General features: G+C 38.2%; 1 protein-coding gene across 5 annotated transcripts in view; it reads right to left on the bottom strand.

The window, feature by feature from the left end:
* Positions 1-4,549: 4,549 nt before the first annotated feature.
* The window catches only part of ASB3 (ankyrin repeat and SOCS box containing 3), a 151,791-nt gene continuing 131,876 nt past the window's right edge, over positions 4,550-24,464 (bottom strand). For all 5 annotated transcript variants that reach the window (XM_067705061.1, XM_067705062.1, XM_067705066.1 and 2 more), the window contains 2 exons: positions 22,005-22,138; positions 4,550-6,276 (listed from right to left, as the gene is read on the bottom strand). In XM_067705061.1, coding sequence (XP_067561162.1) covers positions 6,071-6,276; positions 22,005-22,138 — 340 coding nt within the window. In that variant the 3' untranslated portion in view covers positions 4,550-6,070. The remainder of the gene's footprint in view (positions 6,277-22,004; positions 22,139-24,464) is intronic.

The following is a 24,464-nucleotide window of genomic DNA, read 5'->3' as shown; positions in this document are numbered from 1 at the left end:
GAAGAAAGGCAATTGGTGAGGAAAAGGAAATAAGAGTGGCCATGAGTTGATAATTATCAAAGCTGGGTGGTGGGAACATGGAAGTTCATTATAAAATTCTCTATTTTTTATAGGCTTAAAATTTTCCATAATAAAGTGATAAAAAAGTATGCACTTGCATCAACATGCATAAACAAATACCACACTATGACATTTAAGAGTGGGCTAATAAAACCAAATAATTACAAGCAAGATGAAGACCATAAGGATTTGAATGTTTTATTGTCTAAAATAAAGTAAATAATTTTTACGTGTCAAAACTAAAATCCAGACTACACATTACTAACTAATGCATCTATTTATGGAACTACTCTGGCTTGCAATTGATATCTTTGGCACATATTACTTGATCCAATATTCCAAAATAACCTCAAAAGTATTAGGCCTTCTTTTTAATTGTTTGATTCAAATCATAGTCATATTTAAACACCAGATGGACTTTCTTCTTCACCTATTCCATGTTAGAAAAAGAGTGTAAATTAACACCTTATAATGACTCACGATAGACTTTTATCATCCACATAGAAAAGCAGTGAAGAGAAGGTTATGCTAACCATTTGATGGTAAAAGAGACATAAACAGATGCTATTCACAAGTCTCAGTGTGCGAATGGCAATTACCACCTGTTCTGCTTCATCTATTAGTGCTATGCATGAAAAAGAAGCCAAGAGACAGAAAAATCATGCAGACACTAATTTTTTACTGCAACAATGGTATTTTAAATTCTTTCATTAAAAACATACACAATACATAGTTATAACAGGGTAACTACATAACTAACCTGGACTGAGACCAGATGACTAGCACAGTTCACAAAGGTCTCACCTCCATTCTCTTTTTTCCTGTACAAAAAGGAGGAAGGGGTTGTTTGCTTTATGCAGATGCCTTAGGAAAAGAATCAATCCAGAAATGCCTCATTATTTTTCATTCCTACCAACTCAAAATTTGTCATAACTCATGGCTTGAGCCTGGCTGGAGGTATCATTAACATGATAAAGAAAAGGCTTGATCAGGTACAAAATTGTAAAGGTGGGTTTGATTTTAGCTATGATAAAACAAAAACACTCCTCAAAGCTGTATACAGATTTTTAAAAACCTTAAGAGAAAGAAAATATTCCAACATATAACAGAAATACTGGGTCTGGATGATAGGACTATGGCTCCATCTCTCTTCCTCCCTTTTCTTGCTGAGTTTTAAGATCTTTAAAAAGAATTTTTAAAATCTTTAAAAGACAGACCGGGCTTCCCTGGTGGCGCAGTGGTTGAGAGTCCGCCTGCCGATGCAGGGAACACGGGTTCGTGCCCCGGTCCGGGAAGATCCCACATGCCGCGGAGCGGCTGGGCCCGTGAGCCATGGCCTCTGAGCCTGCACATCCGGAGCCTGTGCTCCGCAACGGGAGAGGCCACAACAGTGAGAGGCCCGTGTACCGCAAAAAAAATAAATAAATAAATAAATAAAATCTTTAAAAGACATATATTAGCAAAGGGACAAGTTAACAGATGCCCCTTACTTAAAATGTTTTATTCATTAAATCAACTGCAGAAACTATGTACTTAAAATCTGTGCCTAAAGTATATGTTTCCATAAAAAATATAATTCAGACTGGCCTCCTCTCAGTGTAAACTACTGACATGTTATTACAAATAAGACTATACATTTTTCTACCAATATGTCACAAAAATACTAAGCATAATCAGTTCCCTGTCTCAGGAAAACCACAGGTTTCTATTAACGCTAACAAAAAAAGAAAACAAGTTTACTTACTGCCAGGTATTATGTTTCAATGACCACTTGTCATTTAATAACAATAACAACAACAATAATAATAAATACAGATGAAGATAAACTAAGAGAAAAACAAACAATGGAAGAGAAAGCAAAACAAAAAATCTCAACAGTTGCACACAGGAATATTAAATTTTCCTTAAATGTTTTGTTAAAAAATGAAAAAGGATAAAAATCACCAGGTGTGTTTATAAAACTACTATGATAGTCTCTCAGTCTTCAAACATGGGCCATATTTATTTTACCTGAAGTCATAAACACCACCTTCTCCTAGAGAGACTGTGTAGGTATAAACTCAGAGATCCAGCATTAGCTCTAGATAATGCTCTAGATAGAATATAGCACTCCTTTCCTGATGAGGGGACACCCATCTTTCAGATAAACTACCCAGGTCATATAGAGTCATGAGTAATGAAATCTCTTGGTTTGGGCTCTTACCTACACATAGTCTTGACACCTCAGTTATGTGTGACTAGCTGCTTGGGAAAAGAGAGAAGGGAGGAGCCAAGTGCTCTAGCACAGGAAATTCAGGGGAATTAATAGTACCAAAGGTGTTTCTATTATGTTCCCAGCTCAAAGGTAAAGTTTTAGAGATCCCTTTGGCTTACAGATCCTCTTTATTTTTATTTATTTTATTTTATTTTTTGCGGTAGGTGGGCCTCTCACTGTTGTGGCCTCTCCCGTTGCGGAGCACAGGCCCCAGACACGCAGGCTCAGCGGCCATGGTTCACAGGCCCAGCCGCTCCGCGGCATGTGGGATCTTCCCGGACCAGGGCACGAACCCGTGTCCCCTGCATCGGCAGGCGGACTCTCAACCACTGCGCCACCAGGGAAGCCCCAGATCCTCTTTAAATTGAGTATTTGGATAGGCTAGCAGGCTGCGCTTCCATTTACTTTATACAGAGGATGAACCCATGAAATTGGAAGGCAGTGTGCAGTTTTACTGGTTATTCTCACAAATTGTTAGATCTAAAACACTTGATCATAAAACTGGAAATGGCTACATTACTAGCAACTTCACTAGCCCTTCAACCAACCATTCCCACTATTTAAAACCTTTCCACAATAGTACTAGGGACCTGCTAGCAATAATCGTACTGAGAGTGCTTCTTCAAACATATATTTCTATGACCAAACAAGAAATATAATTAGGGGAATATACCTCCAAGAATATAGAGGAGTATAAAAATGAAGGGCAAAGTTTTAGACAGATTTTCTCAACTTCTTTCTATACCCCTTGCTGATGGAACCAAGTCCACTGTTCCAGAGAAGATACATAATTATTTACATTCTTATCACAGTTTTTATGATAAGTTTTTGAGGACCAACAAAATACAGTAGAATTTTAGAGAGTAACCAATCAAAAATACTCAGAGGTCTTGAAACTGTACCTGGCACGATACTTGAAGATCTATAAAACATGATCTTCATACAGGTTTACAGATAGACAGATGGGAAGAACAGATCTAAAGTTAGAGATATCAACTGATCACGTGACATAAATGTGACACTTGGGCTGCCTCTCAAAGATTATGAATGTCATAGGTGGTCATGGGACAACAGAAGTGTATAACTGATCTGGGAAGTAGGGCCACCAGAAAGCTCTATATCAAGACACTTGCTACTTGGGCAAAAGGGAGAGGGAAATGAAAAAATGAAGTTCAATGACTATAACTATATACAATAACACAAATGAATCTGAAAATGTGCACAAAAGTAACAGGAAACAAAAGACAGCATAGTGGATGATTCCAGGAAAAACTGATTTTTGGTGCTAGAACCCAGAAGAGTAGTTACCCTTCTGGCAAGAGCACAGTGACTAGAAGGGCCACAAAGGGAACTCCTAGGATGTTAATAATTCTGTTTCTTGAACTGCATGCTGATTATGCAACGTTTTCACTTTGTAAAACTACAGTTGACCCTTCAACATGTTTGAACTGGTGCAGGTTTACTTATACACAGATTTTTTTTCAAAAGTAATACTAAAATACTACACAATCTGCAGTTGATTGGCTCCAGCGTTGGATGAATCCATGGATATAGACAGTTGACTATAAGTCATATGGAGATTTTCAACTGTGCAGAGGGTAGGCGCCTATAACTCCCACGTTGTTCAAGGGTCAACTGTAATCTGTCTGTATACTTATGATTTGTGTACTTTTTATATATGTGTTAAATGTCAATAAAAAGTTTACTTAAAAAAAAAAAGAAATGATGTCCAGATTACCACTATTACATCAAATGATCACAGAAAGATGTCCTATGACAGGAAGGATCAGCAGGAAATATACTTAAAGGACAACATCAGATCAAGGAAGGGTAAACTCTTGACAATTGTTATTAAAACCAATTCGCGTCCTGCTCTGGATATGTACCACCATTAGAAAACTACTGTATGGAGTTCTTCCTCAGGTTCACTGTGACCTTAAGAGTATTAAAGCACCATGGTGCATGTAGGTCAGAGCTTAAAGTTCACACTAACTGGATGTATCATTTTGATCAGAGGCTGTGACTATAATTCACCCACTTTCAGGTACTTTTAGATTAGACTTCTCACTGAGTCCTTGTTATTAGTCATAAAAATCATAAATATTATATTATAAAATAGTCTAAAAGAAAGATGCATTTATACAGTAAGTAAAATCATTTATGTTTTAAATACTAAGGGTTTTAATGTATCTGAAATATTTTGAGATTTTTAAGAATAAAAGCTCAGTAAGTTATTAGTTGAATTTATTACATATTTGAACATGAACAAAAACACATGAAAAGATTCACCCTCAAATGTAAACATTCTATGTACAATGGACCCTAACAAAAAACTGGTTATATAAAAATCAGAGACTTAGGGTTTGGAAAAATACAGACATTTAAAAAATATTACATAGTACATACTTTTTTAGAATTTAGTAACTATCAGAATTTCCACCTGTTTTTCCATATCCACCCTTATCTCTGCCTGTATAACTGCAGTCAAACTCCCCACCCCACAGGCAGCAACTACAGCCCTAATCTGTGCTGAATTTAGTCATCCCCCTGGACCCTAATGTCTCCATCATTTGGTACGCCATCATTACTGCTTTTACCAAATAGCAAGCGCCTATCAGAGATGAATCTGGCTAACCCACTCCCATCTATTTTAAGTCACAGCATCCCAATAGGACAGAATATTTGCCCTCCTTTGGATCCCATCTCTAGTTGTCTATCACAACATTAATGCACTCATAACCTTTTTCTCAAGACCATTGCCCACAGTCTCTTAACATAGCTCACCTGTTACGGTGTTCAGTCCTCTCTGACTCTAGATTCATATCGAGCAATTGCAAAACCAATGAGGCAGTGTCTCATTAACCTAGGATGTTAAGGTTTAAATTTCATGGACTATTTGATAATGTATCCAGATAGTAAAAAAGAAACCCACTATAACATTAATAGAACTAGCAATCATTGCTTCACAGGATCAAAGGTGCCCTCTGATTTGGAGGCTGAATGGAGCTTCAGTTTTATTTGATACTGAGCAACTCAGGAATACATACCTTTCTTTAAAGATGGTACCACAGAAATGCCTCTCCCAGTCTCCTAATTAATACTGTGTAAAATGCACATTTATCTCAATACCAACCTAATTCTTTTTTTTCAACTGAGCATATCTTTGAGTTTAGGTCTGTTCTTGCCTTTGCAGAAACAGGAATCTTTTTTAGCCAAAGAGAGTATCAAGGAACTGGAAAAAAAAAACAACAGCAAAATGATTCATTTTCTATAGTCTTTAAAGAAAGAATTCTCCCCTGAGTTTACCTGTGAAAAGCCAATGAATTTCAACTGAATTAAGAGATGAGAATAGAATATAAGATAGTTCTTTTATAAATATGAGAGATTTAACTCCACTGTGTATACACATCCAGTGAAGTTTTATGCATTCCCTTCTAAATACTAGCCCTAGGTAAACAAAGAATCATAGGTGGAAATACACCATGTTTAGCCACAGTTCATTAACAGAATAAAGCAGAAAATTGTTAGGTAATTTACAACATAAAGTGTACTGATGATAAAACTGCAATAAAGTAACACTAGTGAGGTTTATACTTTTTTACCAGGGAGCTTAGTTGTAAACATTTGCATTAAACTACTGCCCTCTAAAATCTAACCAACCACACAAAAATCATCTTTTGTGACAATAAAATCGTGAAGAATTTGTACTCCATGGCTCCTTATCTTGGTGGTTTTCAGAGTAAGACATGACCTGTGTTAAGTAGCTTCACTGATTTCTCCATCTTGAATAACTGCCAGTTCTGGAACTTCATTCATCCTCAAAACCTCTGCATAGAGCAAATAATCATGTAGGCTTCTGGGAAGTGGCAACTGACAGATAAAACTGTTAGATCGTAGGTGCTCTGGTTTTAGACTGGACCGAATTTCCAAACGACAAAGGTGGGTCAGGGATGGAATAGAGGCTGGAGAAACAAACAGAAAAAGGAAGATTAAAATGTTTGAACCAGAAAGATATAACAGTACATTAAGGTAAATGCCCTTTTTTCCCCACGTCTGCGTAGTAGAAGAGAAGTGATATGTTACTTAGACTTACTTTTGAAAATAGATTACTTGGGCCAGGATGACCAAAATAAACTTTATTTATTTATTCTTTTTTACAGCCTTCACTGGGTTCTTCTTCCTCCGATTTCTGGCCACAAATTCCAAAGTCAGTACCCAGGGCCATATAAAACTAAATGTTCAAATTCTAAATTTCTGCCAATACCAGTTCGGACTTAAGAAATGGGTGATCTAACTTTAGAAATGATAGAAGCACACAGTAGCAAACGTTACTTCCCTCTTACTCTCATTGCAAATAGTCTCCAGGCCTACCACATTCAAGTGAATAAAAATGTAGCTTACATAAGTTTTGCTCTTTTTATCCATGATACAGAATGAAATTTAAAAATTGACACAGAGAGAAAAGGACCATCTATCAAATGCCTACTATGCTGTATGCCGATACACATCCTCTTTTTATCTTCATTAACCCCCGTGAGGTAGATATTATCATGCTCTCACAGAGATAAGAAAACAGAGGTTTAAAAAGAGGTTTAGGGCTTCCCTGGTGGCGCAGTGGTTGAGAGTCTGCCTGCCGATGCAGGGGACACGGGTTCGTGCCCCGGTCCGGGAGGATTCCACATGCCGTGGAGCGGCTGGGCCCGTGAGCCATGGCCGCTGGGCCTGTGCATCCGGAGCCTGTGCTCCACAACGGGAGAGGCCACAGCAGTGAGAGGCCCGCGTACCGCAAACAAAACAAACAAACAAACAAAAAAACACACAAAAGAAGAGGTTTAAGTAACTTTCCAAAGGTCATACATCTAGTACGTGGTAGACCAGGATTCAAACTCAAGTGCATATGACCCCAAAATGTGCATGTGTACATACACATGCTAAAACCACTGCTGCCAAAAGCTAATAACCAATTAAAGGATAACCCACATATGCTTGATTAAGAATCGTAAGATACTGGTTTTGTTTTCCAAGATGAAAAGTGTTAACTAAAGAAGTTAATGTCCGTGAAAACCAAGAGCACTAAAAACAGCTAGTGGTTTTATGTGAATCAAATCTAATGCTTTTTATTAGTCCAAGAAATCTTTTGTAAATCCCTGTGAAATGTACCAATGATTAACAGGCCAGGATCAGAGCAGCAGAGACAAGCGCTATCAAGAGCCCAGCTGATATAAGACCAGCTGGTCTGACTCCAAGTCTAGGGTTCTTTAAACTATAATAACCCACAGGGCCTGAGACATGCTAATTCTCTAACATCTTCCAGACCACTGAAGTTAGTCCATCATCTTACATTTTAGTTTCAGCTTATTGGTTTAAGTTTAGTTTAGTTCACTCAGGGTTTGGGAAACTCCTCAATCCATAGTGTTTCAAAATGCCAAATAAGAAAAGCAGCAGAGTTACCTGATTTTGTACATAAAACCTGAGTCAAAGAAGAGTATTTCCTTAAACCATGAGTCACATAGACTCCCCATTATAAATAAGATTACAGCATCTACAATATATAGCACATTTACTTTCACTGTTTCCATATTTATATATTGTTTAAATTTTAACCTTTTCTGTAAACTTAAAGGAAGAATCATCATTCTCCCTTCTAAGATGAGAAAACACAGATAAAGGGAGCACTAGAGAGATTAGCAGGAAACCACATGGAAAGCATGCTCAAACTGCAAACCTCCACAGTTTTCCAAAGGAGTAGTAAGCAGGTTCAATTTCAACAAGTAGGTTGCCCATGTTCAACTATTACACTTAAGGAAACCTTCTCACCCACTGAGATCAGGAACAATAATTGGTCCTAATGTCACTGGGTATGCACAAATGTAATACAAGTTTTGGAAATGAGCATAACTGATTCTTGGTAAGCACACAACTCAGCTGGTAGGGCCAAAGTATGCTGGCATACTGGAAAGTGGTCTATCAGCTGCAAACCCTGAGCATGCCATAAGCATAGTCAAATGGGACTGACAGAGAAAATGACAAGACTAGATTGTGTGGATCACAGTGAGATTGGTGAAGAGAATTTTTACTCCTATTTGGTTAAGAGTTTAATATGCATCCTGTTAAATTGAAATCTCTTCATTCTGCACATTTTTGTTAATGTAGATACTTACCACACACCCAGAAGGAAGACAAAGGATGGCTGTGTAACCTGGAGCAGAGCTGCTCACTCGGAGGTAAGGAATCCTTAACACTTCTCCAGCTTCACCAACTTGACAGACTACACTGACTTACAACTCCTCAGGCTGACTGCGGAGTGTTCCTCTGGCTGTCCCACAGCCTCCTGCAGTGCAGACAAGCCTTTCTAAGAGGCAGTCTGACTACATCACTGCAGCCCTATCTTTTACAACTAAATAAACCATTTGTTTGTTTATGCTGACATGGGTGTGGAAGCTTAATCATCTGTGATCAAGCCAAACTGGACCAATACACATTTGTTATGGAAAGCTTAAGTGACTTGCCTGTGTTGACATCATACAGCAACAGAGCTGACACTAGATCCAAATGATTTGACCCCAAGTCTAGGGTTCTCTAAACTGTGATAAGCCTAAAATATTTCTCTAACAACTTCTAAACCACTGAAACTATCGTAAGTTTTGGAAGATCTTTCCATTTAATAATAAAAAAGGAAAGGGTATAGCTACTTCAGTTACGGGTTCCAATTTCAACTGCACCATTTTGGTTTTCGTCCTGTGAGCAAAATAAATCGCTGGCCTGATGAACAATTAGAGGTAAGAACTGTATTCATTTGAACTTGAGGGAGTCTTTTACCTATGGATTATTAACACAGACAGTAATATACCCATCAGTGCCATCTTAGTTTAATATGCCAGTAAATACTAAGGGAACTGTATAATCGTATATGCAATATTTCAAAGCATGCAAAATTCCTATGAAAGTTTTAGTGATGCATAGTATTTCCAGATGTGTTGTCACCAGGTTGAGAGAAGATCAAGTCATGCCTTGAATTTATAATATGGAAAAGCCCATGGGACCTCCCCTGGTGGCACAGTGGTTAAGAATACGCTTGCCAATGCAGGGGACACAGGCTCGAGCCCTAGTCCAGGAAGATCCCACATGTCGTGGAGCAACTAAGCCCATGTGCCACAACTATTTAGCCTGAGCTCTAGAGCCCATGAGCCACAACTACTGAGCCCGCGTGTCACAACTACTGAAGCCCACGTGCCACAACTACTGAAGCCCGCGCGCCTAGAGCCTGTGCTCTGCAACAAGAGAAGCCACCATAATGAGAAGCTCACACACTGCAGAAGAGTAGCCCCCACTCGCCACAACTAGAGAAAGCCTGCATGTGGCAACGAAGACCCAATGCAGCCAAAAATAAATAAATTAAATAAATTAAAAAAAATAGATTTAAAGAATCATACATTTTATATATATATATATATATATATATATAAAATATGGAATAGCCCAGAAGCTGTATGTAAAACATAACTTTCATGAAAACTTGTTAAAATCAGATTTTAATTTCTTAAATAAATCTCTTTTCCTACATTATGGCACTGATCATAGTCTAGAAAATGATGTCTGAAACCATGCTATACTTTTTTTTTTTCGGTACACGGGCCTCTCACCGTTGCGGCCTCTCCTGTTGCGGAGCACAGGCTCCAGACGCGCAGGCCCAGCGGCCATGGCTCATGGGCCCAGCCGCTCTGCGGCACGCGGGATCCTTGCGGACCGGGGCACAAACCCGTGTCCCCTGCATCGGCAGGCGGACTCTCAACCACTGCGCCACCAGGGAAGCCCATGCTATACTTTTAAGTCACTTTTCTGACCAATCAGTTTCAAATTAGTATGTTAAACCCAGTTATCTCTAGATCTGTTAGATAAGCAACTTTTAACTATTCATTTCTATATATATAAAGTCTTCAATTTTGTTAATTTTGTTGTACATACACAGAACAATCAAAATAGAAGGCCACATGTTTTATGGAATTGTACTAAAATCAAAACAATGATCAGACTAAACCCCACAATTCTTAATTCATTATTCTTGTTAATGCCAAGTTTACTATAGCACAGAACTACATGTACATCATACACACCCATTATCTATATTTCCTACAACCATTCAGCTCTAGCCTGCCCTCATGCCAATATTCAAATGATGTATCTGCCTAGACTTTATTTCTATGGTTCCTCTGCATGGTTTTCTACATCAAAGGTATTTATCTGACTTTTGGGCCATCTACTACAATGTGTATTATCATCATTAATATAATGTCTTTATGGTTCCATCCTTTTCTTCCCAGTCCTTCTTAATTTACTTGTACAGTCTCTCTCTTTCCCACTGACTACAACTAAAAACTTGGACAAAATTTAAAAAGCAACAACCTGAGGACTCTGAAGAACAAATAAGAGACAGATTAGGGCAGGAAATCAAAACTTAAAGAATGACCAGTAGAACAGCAATGAATGGAATGAATGGGAAAAGCACCACCCAGTAATAAGCCTGCAGTTGGAGTTGATGAGCCATTATTAACTAGTTGTGTGACCTGCAGCAAGTCATTTAAATGCTCTGACTTTCAGTTCCTTTTCTATGAAATGGGAATAATACCTCATCTATAAAATGAACATAACTGACACCCCTGTGCATCAAAAGGTTGTTGATAAGTTTCAAGTTAGAACACACTTGCAAAAGCATTTTATAAACTGTAAAATACCATACATATCCTAGGCACCATCTAATCTAGTGATCTCCAAATGTTGTTTGACTGCACACCCAATTAGTGAAAAGTCTTTGAGTACATAACCCCAATGTATGGATATTTACGTACATATAAATTATATATGTATACTACTAAATTAACATTATCTACACTAAGTACAAATAAAATACATAAAATTAGAAGAATAAGCTAAAATGAAATAAGGTACATATTTAAAATAACTTCATTTATCTATTAACGGTATAAAACCCTTTTTACTTTTGCTAAATATGTTAATAATAATATTTTAACAAAAGCAAGGTGACTAAGGTTCACTAATTTAATTTGTAGTGACGTGGCAAGTCCAAGATTTGGTTCTAGGTCCAATCTACTGATGTAGTTAAAAAAATATCTTACAAAAACCATGTAAATTCAAACAGGAGGAGTACCTTGTGGCTTAGCTGAACTAATCAGGATACTAACTTATCTCATCTAGCAATTATGCAAAACTTTTATCAAAATTCAACTGGTAAATTTCTATTTTTCCTGGTATCAATCAGTTTACAAGCTAATTACAAAGTTTCGTTTTTTCACATTTTTATTAAATGCATTCAAAATCTAAGGAAACTGTTTCCAAGTATTTTAAGTGTGTCAATACAAGAGTCTTTCTAGGTGATGCACATGGTTTTTGGCAAGAAAATCACATAACAATAGAAATATTTCCCAGCATCTGTTTTTGAAATCATCTCCCCATAGCAAAGTTTCTTTCAGAAAGTAGTTTGCTTTCTCACTCAGTTAAAATATCATTTTTACCTTAAATCAACAGAATTTTAGAAAATATGTACTAGGTTTCATACTATTCATAGCTATTTATTACCAAGAAAAAAAAAGGTTAAGAAAATTGGAACAGTATTATTTTTGCAAAAGAAAAGTACATAATTCATTGTTAAGTTCAAGGATTCTTTTTTATATTGTCACAAGATAAAGACCAAACCTCTGCATGTATAAACAATAATCATGGTCACTCCCATCTCATCATAAAGTACTACAAAGACTATATATATTTTATTTTCTTCTTTTTTTTGTCCTTCTGTAATGGTTTATTTCACTAAGCATATATATATTTTAAAGGTCATGTTTTTATAAAATTATTCACAACAGTATTACTTCATGCAATTCTGGTTTCAACTCCTTTCCTGTATTAGCCTGACTATTAATGATGCAATAAACTCCTTTCATGTGTGATGTTATCTCCATTTCCTCACATTTACAGAAAAGTAAGCCACTCCATCAGCAGTCTTACACAGCTTTTCCAAAAAACATTTTTCTATTAAATAAGTCATTACTGTTGCAAATATATTCTTTCTGGTGCATATTTCCTTTAGTGGCTCTCAGAAAAGTAACATTATTTATATTTTCTTACTGAAACATAATCTTAAAACAACCCTAAGCTGAAACATGTTATAAATATTATATACCTTCTTCCAATTTAGTATACCATCCTTCCTACTTGCAAGGTTATATTTTTATTCTTTTAACTCTTTAGCGATGTTTTCTATGCTCCTTTCGACAATATTTGCTAATAAGAAATGCATTTTACTTTGTCCCCATATTATTTCAGTCTGTTTTACTGTGGCAGCAAGAACATGCATTTCCCCAACAGTATGTAACTTTTTGTCTTTTCACTATTGAATAAGCAAATTTAAAAGGAGCTCTAAGCATCTGTCATTATGTTTAGTATACTTTATAAAAATAATGGACTGAGCAACATAAGACTTAAATATTGATGAAAAAATCACAGGGTTTGTCTTTATGTTCTGGATGCTTAGAGTGTCTTGCTGATTATGATATTTTCATTACCTAATATCTCAATGCATACTACATACTAACATCAAGGCTCACTGTTAACATTAGTGGAGGTGAACCATATTTTATTTTATTTTTTTAAGGTGAACCATATTTTAAATATTTTTCTTGATACTTTTGAACTTCTCGTCAGCTCAGATTGGGTGGTCAGCTTTTTTATCATATGACGTGACTATCTGATAAAAATAGGAGTGTAGGGCTTCCCTGGTGGTGCAGTGGTTAAGAATCCGCCTGCCAATGCAGGGGACATGGATTTGAGCCCTAGTCTGGGAAGATCCCACTTGCCGCGGAGTAACTAAGCCCATGCGCCACAACTACTGAGCCTGTGCTCTAGAGCACATGAGCCACAACTATTGAGCCCATGTGCCACAACTACTGAAGCCCGTGCACCCTAGAGCCCGTGCTCTGCAACAAGAGAAGCCACTGCAATGAGAAGCCAGTGCACTGTAACGAAGAGTAGCCCCCACTCACCACAGCTAGAGAAAGCGTGCATGCAGCAGTAAAGACCCAATGCAGCCAAAAATAAATAAATTAAATTAAAAAAAAAAAAAAGGGCTTCCCTGGTGGCGCAGTGGTTGAGAGTCTGCCTGCTGAAGCAGGGGACATGGGTTCGTGCCCTGGTCCTGGAAGATCCCCCATGCCGCAGAGTGGCTAGGCCCGTGAGCCATGGACGCTGAGCCTGCGCGTCCAGAGCCTGTGCTCCGCAACGGGAGAGGCCACAACAGTGAGAGGCCCATGTACCACAAAAAAAAAAAAAAAAAAAAAATAGGAGTGTAGCTCTATGATTATTTTGTTGGTTCACTTGTATTGGTACCTTTAGTATCATCCACATAACATGTTATTTTTGCAGAAATCTTTTTAAGCCGCTTGACCAATTTTTGAGAATTGGTTAGGTTAAAACTAGATGATGTAATCACAGGTCCACTGAACAGTCAAACATGAACTACAATTCATTAAGGTACACCAGAAGTATGGGTGCCAGGTCACCCACTTTGGGAAGTGCAAACCTAACCCATATAGCTATGTAGGTACAAGGCACTCGGCCATGTTTGCTAAGTGGAAAAAAAAAGATGAAAGCTCAATTTGTACAACTACCTCACTATTAGAGAAAAGATAAAGTGAAAGGGAACTTAATCAATGATAAGCAATTTCATCTTCCTCTCTCCCACCTTTAGGATGCCTCTCTCTGGAGCCTGGAATACTTGAAAATTAAGTAAAATCATCTAGCCTAAGCATTTTCCTGTGGTAATCAAATGAAAGAATGAATCATGGTCTCAGGATCTCTCAGAAAATAAAAATCCATTCTTCATTTCCCTAACTTGTTTAGGGAACTATAATATAACACAGCAGTCTGAGACAATAAGAAAAAATTAAGTTCAATATTATAAAGTAAATTTTAAGTCCCTCGAATACCTTTCCATAAAGTTCTCAGGAACCCCTATATTCTATCATAAACAAATCTGCCTTCATCTAGAACACTGTCCAGAACACTCTCTTCACCTCTTGTCCTCACAGAAGCCTGATCCTCCCCCCAAAATTACTTCCTTGACCAATTTCTAAGATATAATTTTCTCATTCTTCCACACCTTGTCACACTTATCATAAAGTCTAAGTGGCAATTTTAGCATTCTCACAGTTCTTCTGCACCACCTTCAGACCCACATTTTTCTGTCTTTAAATTCCAACATACACCACTTACTATCCTTCCAGAGTGTGCTCTCTCTTACTACCACTACACCTGATCGTTAATATCATTGAGACCTCGGGTCCCAACTCCTCCTGCCGTCTGGTTTATCAGGTCCCTTTCCTTTCTCATTTCTTTTCTTATTTGGTGTTCATGGGCCCATCACTGATGCTATTTTATTTTATCATCCTCAATTCTTCTGTACCTGCTCTGACAACCCCCAGATCAATCTAACCACTTTCCTTCTTTCCAATACAGAGAAAGTAAAGCAATGCTGGGAAAAAATTACCATATAACCATATGAATGAACTATACCACTTCCAACCTCCACTTGGGCCCTCAGTGTTGCTCAGCAAATCTCTTTCACTGGTTCCCAGTTTGCCACAACAAGCATTCTAAATCAAGTCTCTGCTACCAAACTCTCACTTCAGTTTCCTTTTTAGCAAGATTTTACCTCCTACTCCTAAGTAAAAATAGGAGATCTTCTAGGCTCTCTTTCTCTGAGTTCCTAATACTCAAACTATAAACTTATCTACATCCACCCCACCCTCATCTCTCTTATTCTCAAAAGAAGGGGCCTATTTGAGGCTAATCCTCCCTCCGGCTTATCTGAAATCTTATTATATAAACTATTGCTTTTATCTCCATATCTTTAATGTTTTCCTTAAACAAACTGAGACCCTTTAATTTATAAAACATGTTCAGGCCTCTCTCACCTTAAAAAGAAAAAGAAAATTCTGCCATAACCCTGCATCATTCCTTTTTAGCCATTGCACTAGAGAACTGTTTATTTTTCACTCACAGATTCTAAATCAGTATCTGATACATAGTTGACACATAATTAAAGAACCCACTTACTAAGGAATTAATGAATATAAACAGCTAGATTTGTAAATGCCCACCTACAGAAATATTTACATGATAGATTCTCTTCACTAACGACTTCTGCTTATGGTCCACATTTGGAACTAACTAAAATTACAGATGAGTGCTTAAAAGTTCTCAAATGAACAAGCTATCAAAAATTAAAGCTTCTGTCCTAACTGCCATATCTGTCCTAACTTTCCATATCCCTAAAATATATATCCCTAAAATAAATATTCCAAAGCTTCTGTCCTAACTTTCCATATCCCTAAAATAAATATTTGGGATATGGAAAATAATTTTCTTTTAATTAGGATATAGCTGTCCCAGGGGTCTGCCAGCACACATATCTAATGTACATATATGGGAAGAGTAAAATGGGCTTTCAAATAATATTGGTGACCCAATACCTAAGACACTTAAAAAAATTGTTTTAATTGCTCTAGAGCAACACTTTCTCCTCTCTTAGCTTATCAATAGATTGCTGACAAAATAAAAGTAGTTTTACCAGCAAAATGTCCCAGCAAATGTGGATACAACTCATTGGTACCTAGTTTAGCAAGGATTTCCCCACCACATACACAAACAAAAAATAAAATCCACCACTTGGATTTATAAGAGGCTGTGTGAAGCTAAAATTTTATAAATGGGAAGATGAAACCTTACTAAAATTTTAAGTTAACTATAAATTTCTCTTAAAAAAAAAAAAAGCTTGGCTCTTAAATCCAGTAATAAGGGCAGCCTGCAGAACACTGTTAATCAAGGCATGATTCGCTTAAGCCATAACATGGCTAGTATCTGGGAGGTCAAAGTTTCCTACTCTACAAATAGAAGGTCACATGCTCAATTTTTAAAGATGAAAGGTAATTACTAACGAGGTTCTTTTTTTTTTTTTTTGGCTGCGCTGGGTCTTTGTTGCTGTACGTAGGCATTCTCTAGTTGTGGCGAGCAGGGGCTACTCTTTGTTGCGGTGCACAGGCTTCTCATTGCGGTGGCTTCTCTTGTTGCAGAACACAGGATTTAGGCACGTGGGCTTCAGTAGTTGTGGCACACGGGCTCAGTAGTTGTGGCTCACAGGCTCTAGAGCGCAGGCTCAGTAGTTGTGTGGCACATGGGCTTAGTTGCTCCGCGGCATGAGGGATCTTCCCAGACCAGGGCTCAAACCCGTGTCCCCCGCATTGGCAGGCGGATTCTTAACCACTACACCACCAGGGAGCCCTTTACCTCTGCTTTTAAGATCAACTGTCTCGGGCTTCCCTGGTGGCGCAGTGGTTGGGAGTCCGCCTGCCGATGCAGGGGACACGGGTTCGTGGTCCGGGAGGATCCCACATGCCGCAGAGTGGCTGGGCCCATGAGCCATGGCCGCTGGGCCTGCGTGTCCAGAGCCTGTGCTCGGCAACGGGAGAGGCCACAACAGTGAGAGGCCCGCGTACCACAAAAAAAAAAAAGAGAGAGAGATCAACTGTCTCTTAAAAATGTGTTCTCAACTCAATCTGCAAGACAAAATAGCTACATTCTGATACTTCTTAGGTAGTCTAATTTTGAACTCACTGCTCACCACTGCTTATTAAAAATTGAGTGGAGTGTTACAATATTTAGAGAGAACTGCTCAAAAGTGCACACAGGTCATCCATCCCTCCAGATATTATAAATCTAGCCCTGGTCAAGTCAGAGCAACAGAGACCTGAGAACCAGGGCCCACTTAAGAACTACTTTTACTGAATTATACCTTGGTATGACAGCAACAGTCCACACTGAAGACTGGTAACATAAAATTCCAAGAAGCCATGGCTACCAAGATGTTGCCTAGGAAACTGTCCATCACAACATCCAAGAATATCTGTACTTCTGAGCAATGAGTTTTTTATCTTATGAACTCTGTAACCTAGTGTCAAGAACTAGAGAGTTCAGTCAGAGCCAAATTTGCAGAGTATCCATAGACAAGTTTCAGATTACCACGATAAGCTTTCCCTGACTCCGTATTTTTCTTCTGCTTCCACTTTTTTAAAAAAATATTTAATTAATTAATTATTTTTTTATTTTTGGCTGTGTCAGGTCTTTGTTGTGGCACATATGATCTTTTGTTGCAGCGCTCAGGCTCTTCAATGCAGCGTGCAGGCTTCTCTCTAGTTGTGGCATGCAGGTTTTTTCTCTCTCTAGTTGTTACGCACGGGCTCCAGAGCACGTGGGCTCTGTTGTTTGTGACACAAGGGCTCTCTAGTTGAGGCGTACGGGCTCAGCAGTTGTGGCACGTGGGCTTAGTTGCCCCGCGGCATGTGGGATCTTAGCTCCCCAACCAGGGTTAGAACCAGCGTCCCCTGCATTGGAAGGAGGATTCTTTACCACTGGACCACCAGGGAAGTCCCTGCTTTCACTTTTAACTTCTGTTTTACTGTTTTGTGATAATCTATATGTATAAACTGTTTTAAATCCTGTTTAGAACAAACCAGAGGAACACTGAAATGAATAGATCAAGAGAGTTTCAAGGAGCCATTACAGGATCCTTTGTACGATCCAGATACATGTAATTCTCTGGATAGAATTGTTCATATTTGATCATTAAAGGTTCAGGATAAACTAAAGCCAAGTGCTTTTATCCATAAGAACATAATTAATTACCTAGACTTGATCTTGGTCAGTTGGGCAGGGGCTGGCAAATTTTTTGATTAAGAAGTCTATTGCTATGTGCAGTTAAACTGATGTTTCTAAGAAGTATATATAGGCACGTGATCAAAAAATTGTTAACTGCAACCAGTCAGTAAATTTTACCTGGTATACATTTCCTTCCTAAAGCAAAAGAACTTTTGAAGACAAATCTGACTTAATGATTAAAAGATGAGCAGCAAGACTGGTTGTCTTTTTTATTTATAAGGGCAAGCTGCTATTCCCTTAAGGAGGAAAAGGGAGAGGAAAGCAGAATTTTGAGCGAGTATAAGGCATCTCCAAGACTTGAAAAGGGCTTAGGAAAAGAATGGAGAAAATCTTTCCCTTGGGATAGATAATGGTATACCTAAAGAAGCTAGGGAGCTGAAATTATCTAGGGGCTTACAAATAGTGGCAGAGCCACAAGAAGCATCTTTTCCAAAATATTTAAAGAAATATATTGAGGGCTTCCCTGGTGGCGCAGTGGTTGAGAGTCCGCCTGCCGATGCAGGGGGCGCGGGTTCGTGCCCTGGTCCGGGAGGATCCCACGTGCCGCGGAGCGGCTGGGCCCGTGAGCCATGGCCGCTGGGCCAGCGCGTCCGGAGCCTGTGCTCCGCGGCGGGAGGGGCCACAGCAGTGAGAGGCTCGCGTACCGCAAAAAAAAAAAAAAAAAAAAAAAAAGAAATATATTGATAAGGCAGTTTTTAATACCATGATAAGTTACTGGAGAAAGTGAGGTGAAAGCAAGACTGCCATACATGTAGAGAGGTAATCAAAGAATTGTTTTGCTGTGCTCACTTCCATTGGTATTAAAACCCTGGTCATGCTTCTGCTTACTAGAAATCCTCACCTCAAAATCCAAATAAAGGAGGGGAGAGTACAGATGACCAACACATGGAAACTGAATATCCTAAAAATTGAAGAAAAAAGGGGAGCTGGGTACCATCAAGACAGCCTTGAACTACAGAAAGGAAGAGAATCACAATCCCATTTGAAACTTGGGCAACTGAGTAGATGGGCATATCTTTTCTTTCCAGCCTTACTAAAATCTAGCATTGTAATGGCTCCCATTACCTGCAGAAGAGGAACCACTGAAGAATATTCTGAGAAACCTATATAACTAAGAGGAAGAACACAAGTGTTTCCTAAGTAGTTTGCAATAAGAACAGGGTTAAAAAGTCTTCCTGGTATAGGAATAAAAGGCCTTTGTAACACTGGACAACGCAAGAGTCAAGGTGGATCAGGGTTTCTCAACCTGGGCACTAGTGACATTCGGGCCAGATAACTCTTTGCTTTGGGGGGCTGTCGTGTGCACTGTAGCATATTTAGCAGAACTTCCCTGGCCTCTATCCCCTAGATGGCAATAGCACCCCTACCAATTGTGACAACCAAAATATCCCCTGTGGGGGGGCAAAATCACCCCTGTTGAAACCTCCACTATGGATGAAACAAATAACAAAGAGCTGCCAGGGATAACTCACTTTCTTGGTAAACAGCACTCCCAAACCACCTCACATCCTGAACCAGGAAACAGAAGGAACACCAGGATTTGTAGGAAAAATGATAAATTCAAATTTGGATATGTCAGAATGTGGGACACCAAGTGGAGATGTCCAAAAGTTAGTTGGATATATGGGACTGGAACCAAGAAAAGAGGCCTTGGCAAGAGAAATAGACCAGAAAAGCATTAGCTACATTAACACCTTTGAAAAAGGCTTTTGTCAGCCAAAATAAAATCCTCTTAAGAGATGATGATTATTATCCTACACAAGCTCTACCTAGTGCCTAATTAAACAAGAAGCCCTTGATGGATTTAGTCTACTGCAGAATAATGTACTCATGCACAATTCTTACCTTCATCTGGACAAACTTGCCATATGTTAGAGTCTTTAAGGTAAACTCTCACATATCTTTACTAATTGATAGGTTGCAATAATCTTCCCATTTGGTATATTCTCCTTCTTTCTGATTTTTTGTTCCCAAATCCATTGCCCCATATTCTATCAATTAAGAAATAGATACTTCCTGCCACTGCACATACATAATTAGCAAAAGCAGATGCAATTCTCACATGCATGTGAGTTTTCTAACGTTATCATTAAAGAAATTCTGTTCTGGAAGGCTCAGAGACTTCCAGATTATACTTCTTCTTCAACAAGAAACCTCACTGACAGTTTGAATACACCTCAGTTCAAAAGCATATTTTCCTGAATGTCTTTTTTTGATTGAGAATATTTACTTAAATGTAATCTTCCAAGAAATTAGAAGACATTTCTACATATGTGTAAGTTCACTTGTTAAAAACCTATTCAATATGTTTTACGAAGAGTCACATTTCATGTAAAAATAGCAGTGAAGAAATAATTTTCCCAACTTAAGACATAATTTGGTTAACAAAATAGATTAAAATAAATCTAAATAAGTAAATAGAAACTGTGCATATATTAAGTAAATAGAAACTGTGCATATATTAAGTTTAGTTTAATCTGGTTTCCTTGTGTAAAATCTTCTACTGTACCCTCTTTATTTTTTTTAACTAGCTTAAAAACTTTTCTTTAAAGCGAGGGTAAACTGATAATTTAAAATAGTAATTTAAAATATCAATCAATTCACAGAATTTCCACCCAGCTCACCTCCATAGTTATATCTTACCAACACACTGGCATACATTCAGTAAGAAAAGATAATGATAAAGAATGGTGATACTTCCTTTTAGAGATGATAAATACTATAGAGAACACAAATCAACACACACTCCAAAGAGGAAAATTCATTTAGCATTTTTCTAACCACAAATTAAATATTCACTAACAAGATTTTTAGGACTCAATTTTGTTTGCGTAACCCTTACTAAAAAATAAAAGGATATCATTAATATATCAGTAAACACCTGCTATTCTTTACATGCTCCTTAGGCTAAACTTATAAATCAAGATATGATTTGTGTTGAAGGAAATTACTATGACCTCCCTTACAGTCCCATCCTTTCCCCACATAAAGAAAATGCAGGGGACTTCCCTGGTGGCGCAGTGGTTAAGAATCCGCCTTCCAATGCAGGGGACACGCGTTCGAGCCCTGGTCTGGGAAGGTCCCACATGCCGCAGAGCAACTAAGCCCGTGTGCCACAACTATTGAGCCCGCGTGCCACAACTATTGAGCCCGCGTGCCACAACTACTGAAGCCTGAGCGCCTAGAGCCCATGCTCTGCAACAAGAGAAGCCACCACGATGAGAAGCCCACACACTACAGTGAAGAGTAGCCCCTGGGCTTCCCTGATGGCGCAGTGGTTGAGAGTCCGCCTGCCGATGCAGGGGACACGGGTTTGTGCCCTGGTCCGGGATGATCCCACATGCCGCGGAGCGGCTGGGCCCGTGAACCATGGCCGCTGCGCCTGCGCGTTCGGAGCCTGTGCTCCGCAACGCGAGAGGCCACAGCAGTGAGAGGCCCGCGTACTGCAAAAAAAAAAAAAAAAAAAAAGAGTAGCCCCTGCTCACCGCAACTAGAGAAAGCCTGTGTGTAGCAACGAAGACCCAACGCAGCCAAAAATAAATAGATTTTTTTTAAAAAAAGAAAATGCAAATGATGCCCAATTTAATATATGTTCTCCAATGACTCTTATCACTTAAAATTACAACATAGCTAAGGAAGGAAGAAAAGAAAAGGTAGTGAAGTGTATTTGAAAATAGTGCTTTCTTTTTTTTTTTGCGGTACGCAGGCCTCTCACTGCTGTGGCCTCTCCCGTTGCGGAGCAACAGGCTCCGGACACGCAGGCCCTGCGGCCATGGCTCACGGGCACAGCCGCTCCGCGGCATGTGGGATCTTCCCAGACCGGGGCACGAACCCGTGTCCCCTGCATCGGCAGGCAGACTCTCAACCACTGCGCCACCAGGGAAGCCCGAAAATTGTGCTTTCTTACCAATATGTTGCTGTAGAGTCCAAGAGGAGTTTGAGGCACGAGCAGAGAGCATCTTTTCAACAGCTGGAGGAAGCCTCCTCCAATTAGTAAACTCCAAAGTGAAGATAAGGATGTCATCGCTGATTGAGTCAATCCTATATTGGAAAGATATTAACACAAAATTAGACACAAAATACACCAAGGTTCACCCTGAAAACAAACACCACATAACCTATTCTTACAACATCTTGATATGGAAGGCAGACAAAGAACTGCAGCATAGAAAATATTCATGAAACTAGAGGCAAGTTCAGTGGACATGAAAAATCAGCTATAGTTGCTACAGGAAACTCAAGTGACTGTGCATGTTGTTGTCCAATGGATGACAAAAGGAGTTTCTACTCTTACAGAGGGTAGGAATTTTCCTTCCCATTCCCCAGCAGCAGTGGTAAGAAAAGACAGATTCAGTGTCACTGTCATTAGTGGATTTGCCATTATTTCCTCCCAAATGGACCATCTTGCCAAATCTAGATTGGTCATCCTCACAGACACATAATTTAACAGTTCTGAAAGGATAAAGCCCAAACACCCAAAGCTGTCCCTAAACTGAGTGCATGAGAGAGATGGCTTGTTTCTGACCAGCTCTCAGAGATGTACTACAACTGTTCTCCTGTAAGAACCTTTCCCATTATATTGTAGATACGGCTCTAAAGGACATATCAGAATAAGTTGTCTTTAAGAACTGAAAGAAGTTGTTGAAGACAAGAAGTTCTCCTTCTATTTTTTAAAAATAATGTCATATTTCCTACCAACCCACCCAAAAGAGACTTCCCAAATTTTATAAGCACTTGAATCCTAATAGAAAGAGCACTGACCCAAGAAAAGCTCTGATTTCTAACATCACCTAAGCCCTAGATCCTGGTCTCTAAAATGAGAATAACACTTAACCTACCTATTTTAGGGGACTATTCATGAAAATAATGGAGACAATATAGTAAACAGACTTTTAAAACTATAAAATGTTATATAAATATTTGATATTACTAGAACTGGTTTGAAATTTTCAGTATTACATTTTCAGTGGGCCTTATAACATTGTACACATGAAATTTAGTCAAAGCTTAAAGAGAACTCTAAATTCTAATAAGATACTTATTTTGTACTCAACTAGATACTCCCCTACCATCACATTGTTTGAAGAAAAATAAAATCATTAGGGTCTCTGGTGATTACTTCAAAAACAGAAATTCTTTTCAAGGTCACTTTTTTGGAGACATTACTGAGCAAGGACAAAATAAGGGAAAAATAGAAGTAAAGAAACTGAATAATACTCTAAACCTGTCATCTCAAAGACAACTTATTTCTCGTAATTCAGGGTCAAAGTATCCTTGAAATGACTGATTAGAGAGTATGAAAATTATTTCCTAAAATCTTAATTCTCTAATATGCAAACTTATATAAGGAAGAACTTAAACTGTAGCACAAATGCTTTGGGAAACATTTTACTTCTCAAAAAGCTCTCAGTGAAGTCACGATTTATCAGAAAATACTGAGAATAAGTGAAATGATAAAATATATTCAAATGCAAACAACCTCCTTCACTTTCTAGGAACCCCACACCAAAGGTTACTTGGTTCTGGTTGCTAGTTTCTTTTTTAATGGTTTCATTTTTCTACCTTAATGTGCTGTCTCACTGTGGCCAAAAACAAAGTCATTTTTGTGCAGTTATCTAAACACACACATAAGAAATAAATCTATTTACACAGCTTTAGTTAATATAATGTTGAGTTTATTTTACCAATGCTGATAATGGCACTGAAAATGTATTGTTACTGTACTACATTGACTGTTACGTTGTACAAAGCAGTTGTAAAATCATAAACCTGTGATAGTTAATCAACTAAATGCACAGATGACATTTACTTTCTATCATTCATCTACTGCATTGGGGGTGTGAGGGAAACCTAGTCTTGCATTTAAAGCTGAAAAAATATTTCAACTCTGCAGATTATATTGTGACAGGCAATTATTCAGCCAGATACATCTTTAAAGACTGTTTAAGACAACCAATACCTAGGAAAGACATTTATAATTTACATGACAAAGATTAAGCAACAGACTTATATGTTATATAAATAAGATATAACCAAAATCCACTTTAACAACATATTGACGTTTTTATGGGATAATTATTTTATAACAGCTCTTTGAATGTAAATTTGATCAAAGAAAGCAAAACATTCATCACATTCAGCGTAAACACTTGCGTTATTCATTCAATAAAAGATCAGTAAGCAAAAATTTGACCATGTTAAGCATTTTTATTGCTAAAGTGAAATTTTCCATCGTATTTTTTCTAATGAATATAAAGTGACTAAAGTTACTCCTTCAGAGTAAAACGTATGCAACTGGCGTTCTCAATTCAAATAGCTGAGGTTTTACAATTTACTACAAAATAATTTGTAGTTTACGGTTTATTAA

This window comes from Pseudorca crassidens, chromosome 14 (genome assembly GCF_039906515.1).
Source record: "Pseudorca crassidens isolate mPseCra1 chromosome 14, mPseCra1.hap1, whole genome shotgun sequence".
Lineage (NCBI taxonomy): Eukaryota > Metazoa > Chordata > Mammalia > Artiodactyla > Delphinidae > Pseudorca > Pseudorca crassidens.
Note: the sequence above shows the minus strand (reverse complement) of the source record. Positions and strands in the feature narration are given on the sequence as shown.